The sequence below is a fragment of the Jatropha curcas genome, chromosome 9, assembly GCF_041381405.1.
Source record: "Jatropha curcas cultivar XTBG-Jc1 chromosome 9, XTBG_Jcur_1.0, whole genome shotgun sequence".
Lineage (NCBI taxonomy): Eukaryota > Viridiplantae > Streptophyta > Magnoliopsida > Malpighiales > Euphorbiaceae > Jatropha > Jatropha curcas.
Window position 1 is genome coordinate 5,101,842 of NC_143159.1, and position 11,489 is coordinate 5,113,330.

At 30.0% G+C, this 11,489-nt stretch overlaps 1 protein-coding gene across 1 annotated transcript; it reads left to right on the forward strand.

Annotated features, from left to right (window-relative positions):
- The first annotated feature begins 3,225 nt into the window (after window positions 1-3,225).
- Window positions 3,226-4,015, forward strand: LOC105630650 (uncharacterized). Its single transcript, XM_012212529.4, has one exon. It carries the CDS (start codon window positions 3,334-3,336, stop codon window positions 3,856-3,858), a length of 525 nt encoding a protein of 174 aa, XP_012067919.1. The 5' UTR covers window positions 3,226-3,333; the 3' UTR covers window positions 3,859-4,015.
- Window positions 4,016-11,489: the final 7,474 nt, after the last annotated feature.

An 11,489-nucleotide genomic window follows, 5' to 3' on the forward strand; every position in this document is an offset into this window, starting at 1 on the left:
TATGCCCCCACCTATATGTTATGTGCATTTGTTAATCAAAAGGGTTAAAAGGACTTATTTTTCTTTTCTGTTTTATAAATTGTTCTGTATTGTAGAAAAGTGATAAGTTTGCTGTCCATTTATTGCTCTAATTTGCAAAAAGCTAAAAGCAACAAGATCCAAGGTGGAGCTATGGGCAATTGCCTCCCTCTCTTTTACAAAAGAAATTATTTCCTTTAGTATTAATAAGTCTCAAACGTTATTCATCTTCATTTTAACGAGCTTTCAATCATCTTATCCATCATTTTTGTATAATTTTCTTCTAACTAAATTTTATATTATTTTGTCCCCTGCAGATCCTGTCTCCGCTCTTAATAAGGAGGATTAAAAGTTTGTGGAAAATAGAGAATATGATGTCGACCCACCAATCCATCATTGAAATAGGTCATCGTAAATAAAAGATTTGGTACTTGACAAATCCCGAAGATGTTTTTGTACATGAAAATAAATTGGCATCTTGTTCAGGTCGAGGAATTTTCCAAATTATATATTTGGTCCACGACCCAAACTACAAAGAGTTTGTGCAAGGGCCATAATCCAGGAGCAGAGGACATAGACAATAGAAAAGGACCCACTTCTACCTTGGTAATTTTATGAAGTAGACTCTGGGCCAAAGCCCAGACGATTGTGCACTATAACATGAGATTTCAAACTTAGCATTTGTGACGCTGGGTACCCATTGATTAGGTAGCACGTACTATTTGAGATGCTGTATATTTTTTTTCCCAATAACTGGGAAGGGGAAATTATATATTTTTTTTCACAGCCACGGAAATTATATTAATTTAACTTGCATTAAAATAGTAGAAGAGTAAAATGAATCCAGTACAACCAACACCAATCAAGATATATGTATAGAAGAAAATATGGTTGTTAAAAGAGCCTAGCCTGTAAAAGGAGGCGCGAGGCAATCACCTATCATGGCACGGATGCTGGATAAATTTGCCTAGACCGAGTTCATAACTCTATCCAATTTTCACTCCTTGAAACAATCTCAGCTCTGAATTTAATTAGTAGTCTACAAACTTTCAAGACAGCTTATTTGCGTGTTCTATGGTTCCTTCTTTTGCTTTCAGCTCGAGCGCTATGTGTCTCAGTAGTGTATTCTGAAGCTGCTAAATAGAGAGGGAGCAAGAACAAGCAGTATGAAATCTTGCTTGTGTTAAAGCTGCTATTAATATTATCCTAATCCTAAAAGAAGATGAGCGTTTCTGGCATTGCCATTTCAAAGTTCTGTGCTATCTAGATGGAACTAGAACTACTTTAATAGCGACTTCTGTTTGTTGCTTGTCAAACTGATGAATTATTACTTGATTGTTCAACAATAAGCGCTTGCTTCCAGATATATTATATATGTATGTATTGTAGCGTTAACTATGCATACCCAGCCAGCGTTACATACAGAATTGAAAAGCCGTGTGAAATTTAATAGCTTTGCATGCTTTCTCCCCTTGACAACTTCGGTGTTGTAGCATGTTGTACTGTAATAACAGTTGGTTACTACAGTATAGGATACGAAAGTATTTCTAAAATAGCACTGTACAACTGTGCTGTACTGAAGAACATTGACTTTGGAGCTAAGCCAGAGTCGGTTCTTTGCAATGGCGACTGGGGAGAGTTGATAAACTTCGATAAAGTGCAGAGCTGGATGTAACATAATCATAAGCATATCGGCACGTGATTTTTTCTTTTTTTTTTTTAAATGTGTAATTTATTGAAGAAAAAAAAAGGATTTGCCTAATAAAAGAGGAGCATCGGGATTTGGTTTTAAAGAAAATGACAGTTAGCTAAGTAAGACCCATAACCAGAAGAGCTTGCTTGCTGCTTTATTAATGTTACAGATGGAGAATGGGCTTTTTGTTGGCTATAATATTTGTAAGTATACGCAGAAGCTCCACTGTCAACCAGTGGACTTTCCACGTTCTAATAAAAACACTGTCTAAGATCGGTAGACAATAATACTATACTACAATCTTGTTTCCACCAAACTTTCCTTAATTAATTAGGACATTACTCTTTTTTTCTTTTTCTCTTTGGCTTTCTTTGAATATTCTTGTTTTTGGTTTTTTTTTTTTAATATAATGTCTCAAACCTACTAATTCCCGTGGAGTTTTTTATAATGTGTGAGATTTTTTTTTTCGGCTTTTTTGGCTTTTTTTTTTTAAAAAAAAAAAGAGAGAAGACTAATTAAGACTAAACATTAAGTAATGTAAAATGTTAAAAGGTCTACACGCATGCATGTTTTAATAGTACAATTCTTTTTCCTTTCCTTTCTTTATGATGACTTGTATATGCAGTTATTTTACGTTGACACGGCACGAAAAAGAAAAAGGGCACTACTAGCTAACGTGGCCGAAATTGATTGGAAACACCAACAGTCTACTTAAAAAGTGTTTTTAGGTGTGGTACTTTTCATTTCCGTCGTAACTCGTTCGTATAATACGGCGCCGTTGCAATCTATTTGATTTTGTCCATCTTCACCTTTTACAAAAGACACAGTACAGCAACAAACAAGCAATCGACTATTCTCCAAACAACTTTTTTTGTAAGGTTAGAAAATTTTTTGAAATTTAATATGATCATTATTAAAAATTAGAGCTTTAAAGTTTGAAACTATCGCTATTTGAAAGGTTTTTATATTAATAGCTAGTCTAAATATAAATTAATCCATTTGAATGAGTGCATATGGTAAAAATAAAAAAAATAAAAAAAACAAGTAAAGTTCAATTTCTTCCATAAGCTTGTTACTCAAGAAAAACACTATAAAACAATAGTTCAAATTATAGTCTGATTTTATAATTCACATGCAATTTGTTTTAAAAATTTAAATTCGGATGAGAATTTGGATATGGTGTATAAAAAATTGGAAAAATTACAAATAAATTTTTAAATAACAAATTTAGAAGGTAAATTAGACTTTATTTTTAAAAAAAATGACTCGGTACAAAAGAGCAGATTTTCCACGCCGCCCCACAGAAATTAATTCCAAATTTTTTTTTTCCAGTATACAACGCTTCCTCTACGCAACACATCACAGCCACCGACTCAATGGGCCCACAAATCTCTCCTTGCATCGTGACCGTTCCAACATCTTGGTCCTCAGCCCAAGTTGTCGTCAAATTTCTTTCCTCTCGTAAACCGTCAAAACAACCATTTTAAAAGGAAGAAATCCCAAAGAAACATCCCATGAACTATCATGGAAAAAACACCAACCCTCATTTACATCTACATCTACATCTCTCCTATATATATTACACGAAACCCAAATCAATTTGCTAATGCCAAAATAGAAAAATGGGTTACTTAAAAAGATCAAAGCAAGAAGCTACGGCTACTAAATCTAAGCCAGATGGTAAGTGCAAAAAGCATCCAAAACACAAGCAATCGCCAGGCGTTTGTTCTGTTTGTTTAAATGAAAAGCTTTCTATGCTTTCCTCTTCAAGTTCACGTACAGCAGTAATGGATTATGCTTCTTCTTCTTCAGCTTCTTCGTTGTCTGCATATTCGACTACTTCTTGTTCTTCTTGTTCCTCTCCAATGCATCGCTTTCGATTTACTACAGAAGGGAATAATCACAAGGGGTCTTTATCTTTCTTATTAATAAGTGGCAAGAATGTGCTTACTAAGAGTAGATCGTTGGCTTTTGTCCCAAGAAACAGAGGTAATAAAGAAAGAGCGAGTCATGATGATGATAAGAAAAAAGGTGGGTTTTTCTCTAAGTTGCTACGTCGACCAAGAACTAACAAGAGAGCAGAACAAGGTTTAATGCACTCTAGGTCTATGAGAGAAAGGGTTATGAGCATCTCGAGGGTTAACTGATTGGTTACGATGATGCATCTCTAGTTTCTTGATTCTTTTTTTTGTTACCGTTTGTTCTCGACTTTTGTGAGATTATTTAGATTTTGGTTTTTAGATTTTTATAACAAAGAAGAACAAATGAAAATAGATATAAAAGCAGAAAGATTGATACTTGATATGCATGTATTTTTTGTTTATACGTGTGTGTATGAATTAATTAATTATCACACGCAAAATCAGTACATATATGCAGAAAAAGATAAACTAGTTCTTGTATTTTGATTTATATTTATAACGATAATAATATTTTTTTTCTTTTATTTATAATTAACTCATTCATGTTAAGACTAAACAATGATTTTTTTTTTTATACTGAAACCTGAATGTTAAAATAACGACTTTTAAATCATTTCATTGTGTGTTTACTGATAATAATAATAATAATTTAATGCATACAAACTATTTTTTATTTTTAAAAAAATTTTCGTTATTTAAAGAGTAAAAAATAATTAGGATTTGCACATGATATCATGCAGTCCAAGTTAAAAATTGGACCAAATGTCATGGAATTTTGACAATATAGCAGCAGTTTAAGTTTGTCTTTCTATTCAATAAAAGGCAAAAAATTCCAAATATGAACAGCAGAGAGACATGCTGGCAATTAGGCTGTCACAGATTTTGATGCTGTATAATATTATGATGGTATGGCTTAATTTGATTCTCCATCTCAGAAATTTCCTCCAGATCACGGTAAGTTGAAACTTCAACAACGTTTACTTTGATTTTCCAAATTTGTTTCCTGAAAAAGCTGTACAGTACAATGCATATGTATGTGACAACTGGTAAACTTGGGTCCAGGTTCCGGGCAGCTTCCTGTGGGCCAAAAAGTTCAAAACTGTTAAGCTGGCACAAGAAAATTGAAAAACATAATTCACAACTTGCCAATTTCCCAGATCAAAATTCCCCGCAATTTCCTTTCATTTAATTCTCTCTATATAAAAAAAAAAAAAAAAAAAGCAAAAGGGACGTAATTAAATTCCGATCAGATCATCATCAATACACATGATTATGTTGAAGAATGACTGGTATGCTTTATAAATTTATTTATTTATTTTTATATTTTAAGGCTAATGTTACTTTCCACGTAATGTCGCTTGTTTTGAATCAAACTTTTTGACATAGTCATCACACCAATAACATTATTTCCATAGTAGGACTTCCTCTTCAAGTTAATTAAACAGTAATTAATTAATTAATTAACATTCCATGTATAAGTAGAAGAAACAAAATCAAACTTATCTATGTGTTTTTCAAAAGTTAAATAGATTAAATTTTCTTCCAACAATTAGGAATATTCCCCGCGTTTTGAAATCCAATTAATATAATAGATTATGTACATATCAACTATATATATATATATATAAAGGTTATAAAGGAATATTTTTTTATATCATCTTATAAGATTGATATAATTCCCACATCGTAAGAGACAATAGAAGGTTATAATAAGATGAATTATTGCTAATTTCTATTAACTAACATATCACAAACCTGTTTGGAGGAAATGAAACAAGCAGCAAAAGAAACTAAGTATAATTTTTTTAAAATTAATTAGTCTTTAAACTCTAATTATATAATTTAAAATTGGATATGATGCTAATGATAATGAGCCAAGACTCGTTGCTAAACAAATTCATTTTAGTGTCTTTTTCACAATGAATATGGCATCAAAACCAAAATGTTTTTGTTTTTGTATAGTACAGTAGATGTATGCAAATTTTAATTATCTTTATATATCATGAAAAATATATATCTATACGTAGTGTATGGTATGTCTTATACACCAAGTCAATGATTAATTGTCATCTCAAAGAAATTTTTTTATTTGTCCTTTTTTCCACCATGAAATGTAAATAATACTCTCATTTTCACTAAATAATTTTATGAAATTGGCTTGGTGCATGGTCAACGTATATAGTAAGTGTAGAAAAGTTATCTATCATTGCCTTATTTGGAATCAAGAAAACAAACGGGCTACAGATGTGGATACTTTTAGCCCATTGGCTTATATTGGGCCAATCATTCCATTTTTTCTCTTTCACATGGGCTGATTTATATCTGTGTTTTTTTTCAGCCCAATAACCCATGTTATAAATTTTAGTTTGATGTTGTGTCGATTTTTCATTTTTTGCAAGAAAAAAGCATCTCACAAAAAAATTACCGCCGCTCGATCAACTCCGGCTTTCATATATATGAAATTGGAAAAAACATCACTGATGTAAACCAAGAAACTGAGAAAAAAGGAACTATTGTCCCATCACACTTATCATCATCATTTTTTTTTTTAGTATTGGAAAAAAAGAATTAAAGTCTGAATTTATTATCAGATCGTAATGCACTTACCACTAATCTTAGTGTGTACCCTTGTCATCATCAATTAATTATAAAAATAAAGCATCATTTTTTTTTTCTATGTTGATTTCCGTTTGTAGATATTGATATTATCTTGATTGACATTCAAAATACACTGTGGATATGCAAACATAATCCTGAACTGAACTTGAATTAGATCAAATCTACATCGATAGTAATTTTAGTTTACAATTGCTAATGACTCTTAAAGAATTGGATTATGGTTCAATTTTTTTCTGCAATAATTTCGATCTAACTCTAACTTGAATTGCATAAACAAAAATATAAAACGAGTCAACAATTTCATTGAAAATCTCAAATTTAGGTTCCAGTTTTGATTTTTTAGGTTATCTCAAACCGAAACTTGTAATTCTGAAGGGTTAGCTATGTGTTCGGAATGGATAGAATATTCTCTCTATTTGGTCATTTATAATAAAGACATAGATTAATTGTTTTCAAGTCCATAAAAAATTATTGATCTATTACTATACTCTGCTGGCACGAATGCAGTCTTCCATTAAAGTATAAATAGAAGTTGCCATGAAAACGAAATTAACCTACCTCACTTTCCATTCCAAAATAATGATAAACTGAAGCCCCACAATACAAATCACATGTTTCACATCTTTTTTTTTTTTTGGCAAATTTGCTGGTTATTACCTTATTTATGGAGTTTGGAATTAGGTGAGCTGAGGTTATGAGGTGTAGTGTCCCGTAAGTTGTTATGTGTCAATTTAATTCCCACTAGAGAAGCTCATTGCCGCTCTCTCTCTCTCTATATATATATATATATATCCACTTAATGAGAAACATGACTAGTTTAGCTTTGTTGCTTCTTCTTGTCAAATATGTTTCCCTTCAATGATTTCGATGTTTAAAAAAAAAATTTAGTGATCCACTAACTAATTTTCCCCATAGGCCATAATGGTATTTATGAGAACTGTTAGTTAATTAAAAAGTGAGCAATGCCAAATAAACATTAGTAGCCGTTTTCATAGACTTAAGTAACCTCTACGTCTCTATATTTTTAACCTATATATTTCTAAGAAGGAAAAAGAAAATTTATATTTTCATGCGATTTTATCTGTAAATTACTCATAAATTTGGAATAACAATTATTGAAAAGCTTTATTTGGATGGTTGAAGCTAAAAATATGAATTTATGAGAATTATTTTTTGGTACTTGAAAAAGAAGAGTGAAAAATGTCAAATTTCTTGAAATAATATTTTTTTAATAAAATGCCTTAGACTTGATGTTGATGATGATATAAGTGCTCCAGTTGACTCAACTTCAACTTAGTTTATGGGCTAAGCTAAGTGTTGACAGTAGACTTGAACAATTTCCAATTCTTGTTCATCCTTAATTAATATAAGAAGAAAATGACATAGGGTGAAATAGATTGATATATATATATATATATATATTTTAATCAGAGATTTCGAATTCGAGTTAAAAATATAGGGTTTCTTTAAATAGTCGGTAGAGAATGCTTTGTCTTTATTTTATAGGTCTAACCGGTACAAATCCAAATTATTAGAATCGGTGAGATTAAAAAATCAAGCAGTGAATATATATATATATATATATAAGAAGAAAATGTATTTTCAATCAAAATTTTGTTGACCTTATTTGACGGATGACGCCTTAAATCAACATCAGTAACAACAATTCCACTAATGCAACAAATTAAGAAAATGTATTACATAGAAAAAACAAATGTCTCATGAAATTGAAAGGTGTATATATATATATATATATATAACTTTCCTTCTAGTCCATGGAAGGTGGCCTTACTTATGCTGTCCGGTCATTCCTGTTTAGTGAAGGAACCAATCACATGCAGACACAATTCAAATTTAGTGCCTCAAGTTTAAGGCTTGTAAATTGTAATCAATATGTGCCCTTGTTCTTTCCTTCTTCATTGCGCTTACCCTCCGCCAACAAACCCAGAAGAAAAGCAAAACACGAAAGGATCAGAGGATCTTCTGCCACGTGTTTTTTAGTAATTCTAACATTAGGGTAAATAATATACAAAACAATTCTCATCGTCGGGAAGGATGAAAAAATGAGTAATGATCCGTAAATACGATTCACTTAATATGTAAAATAAATAGATCAGGTCACAGGTCGGATAAATGATCTATTTATTTAAGTGTATAGATACTCCAACTAAAATTTTATTTGTTGTATTAATTTTTTATTTTAATTATAAATTTTGAAAATTTTATGTATTTTATGTATGAAAATTTATTTTTAAATATAATTTGAGATAAATAGATTAAAATTTAAAAATATCGTAAGTAGGTTTAGTGGATTATATACAGGTCAATACAACTCACTTAACCTGCTTATGGTATTATGCGAATTTCACTTGTCATCTCAATTTTTATATGGTATCGTATTAACAAATTTGACATGATTATTAAATAGGGTATATCCATATTGACCCTAGTTGTATCGTTTGTTAAACTAATTCGCATCGAATCTAGCACGCTAACCCGTGGTTTAAGAGTTATAGCTAAATATTTTTTTAATCTTTCATATTCGGTCATAATTAAATATCATCTCTTTTATTTGATTAATATATTTATAATTTCTAAAGTTTAAATTTATTAAATTATTTAATCATTTCATTCAAAAATTATTATTTTAGGATATTAAATATAAATAATATTTAATTATATGTTCTTTTATATTTAATATAGTATTATTATTTAATTTCTTACTTAACATAAAAATGGCATTGGAACTAAATTTTAGAGATTAATCTAATAAATTTATAAAATGAAATGGATGCAGTTAAAATTAAATAGTTATTTATAATAGAATTATTAATCGAAGTAGACAGGTGAGATGGAATCATCTAAAGCTGAGCTAAAACGACAAATTAAAAAAGAAAAAGATGAAAAAAACCAAAAATACCTAATAGTGCATTGGCTGTCTGATTCTCAAGAACTTTAGCTGTCTAGCATTATTAATTCTTCGTTTGGTGAAACTACTGTTATCACGTGTTCTTCGGTGTTTCCTTCATCTCAAAAGCTCTGTAAACGACAAGATAACAAAATTATTTGCCCTAATAAAAAGGAAAAAATTATTTAGACAAAAAATTTGAGAGAGAAAGCTAAAGCTGAGGTTTGTAATAACAGAAAAAATTATTTATAATTGTTTGTGGTTTCTCTAATCTTATCATGAAAGTTAAAGTAACAAGTAACATTATTAAACAAAAACGAAAATTATAGAGTTTTATTATTTATTTAAAAGATAGTTTTAAGGGTTTGAACATGAAACAAATACATGATTTACTCCATGTTTCTACTGTACCTGCAACATTAATTAATTAGATAATAGTGTGTACTAAAATGTAAACCCCTGTCTGTCCAACTATAATTCTGTTAGTCCCCTCCTGCCTCCAACTTATGGTCGGCCGGCATCCAAGCCTCATTTTAGGGTTGAAGCATGAGAGAATCGTGAGACGCCCTTGTCTTTTCTAAGTCCCTTTTCTCGCTCTTTCTTTTCTTTTCTTTTTGTTTATTTATTTTGTCTTATGGCGATCAATTAATTAATAAATAATATTTAAATTGTACTATTATTATTATTATATAAATATTGCCAATTTCATGAATTAACAAAGATTTATCTTTATTTCATGGTCTATAATATTATTTTGGTCCATTCATCTCTAAATGAATTAAAAAATATTATAGAATACCCTTTTTTTTTAAAAAAAAAAATACTATAAACATTCTACTAAACTACTAATTAGATCCATTTCTGAAAGTGGTGACAAAGGTATTTTTAATTGCATTTGGATTTACAATGTAAGAGTTCTCATACAACCTTATGTATGTGGTTGCCAACTCACATTCCTAATCCTCAAGTCACATGGCTTGTACGCAATTGTCCTTCTCTTCCTTCCAAATTCATTTTTGTCATGATGAACAGTGCCTCGGTAAACTCAATCACTCCCCAGTTTTATCTTCAATGAAAAATACCAAAGCAAAGATTCATGGCTTATTTCACCGACATCAATATTTGTCTCCATGCATCAAAATCACCACTGGTGAGATGGAATTGGTGGAAGTGATGCTTCCAAGTTCTTTAACCTTAAAGAGAAGCCTTTTATTACTTCATTTGTGAAATCAAAATGCCTTATATTTGGTTTTCACTTTTCAATAGAAAAAAAATACATCGTTTCGTAATTAAATCCAATTTAAATATTAAAACATACTACTAGTTTGTAAAGATGAGAGAAATATAAAGTTTGTAAGTAATTGCATGCATGGAAAGAGTGATACCGCATTACTAGGTTTGAACATTTAACAGATATCTTATTTTTATTAAATTATCATTTCAACTCACAGTTATGACAATGTGATATTACCGTCTCATTATATAATTATTCACAATATATAAATAATTGTATTTTTGAAATTGTGAAATTACCTTTCAAGAATTATTAATATGTATTTAAATTTAAATTAAAAGATATTTCATTTTCAACTTGAAAAAATGGTAAAGACCAGTACAGATATGAACACTTCCAACTGCATGCCTTGACAAATCTAAAATCTTTGTTTTTCTCTCTTTCTCTCTATGTGTCTTGTAATTTTTTTTTTTCCTTCTTTGTTTTGAAAATTGAAATCACATTGAAAATAAAGTACAAGTGTGAATTCAACGCTGTAGAAATCAGAAATCAAGTAGCTAGGGCACATTTCAATGCCACTCATTTTATCTTGAGATCCACACTGTGCACCGTCTATTCCGCCAATTAAGCAGCTTTCTTAGTATAAATTTTATCAATTAGATCTTCCGTCGAATTTGCAATTACTCGTTCAACCCATAGAATTGACTCCAACAGAATCTAGTCAATGCTACCCATAAAATTAAAGTATATCACAATTGACCATTCTATGCTTGCTTATATATGTACAAGGAAAAAATTAGGCATCAGTTAGATGGAATTTGACTTCTTTTATATACTTATATATATATTGATCCTATTAATTAAATTTGTTAAACATTGACTATAGAACAAAAAATTTTTTAATTTGCCACCATATTTCAAGCATATTATAGAACTTATTGATACATTGATCCAAATTTATTATTTGATCCAATTTTTACGGTCTACAAGACTCTAATATATATAAAATATCAAAAGCAAATGTCCTTTTATTTCATAACCTTAAATATATTCAAATGGATGTTTAGATATGAAAATGAGATCAAGAAATGTTAA

Excerpts from the sequence above, each read along its gene's own strand:
- LOC105630650 (XM_012212529.4), top strand. The coding sequence starts at position 3,334 with ATGGGTTACTTAAAAAGATCAAAGCAAGAAGCTACGGCTACTAAATCT.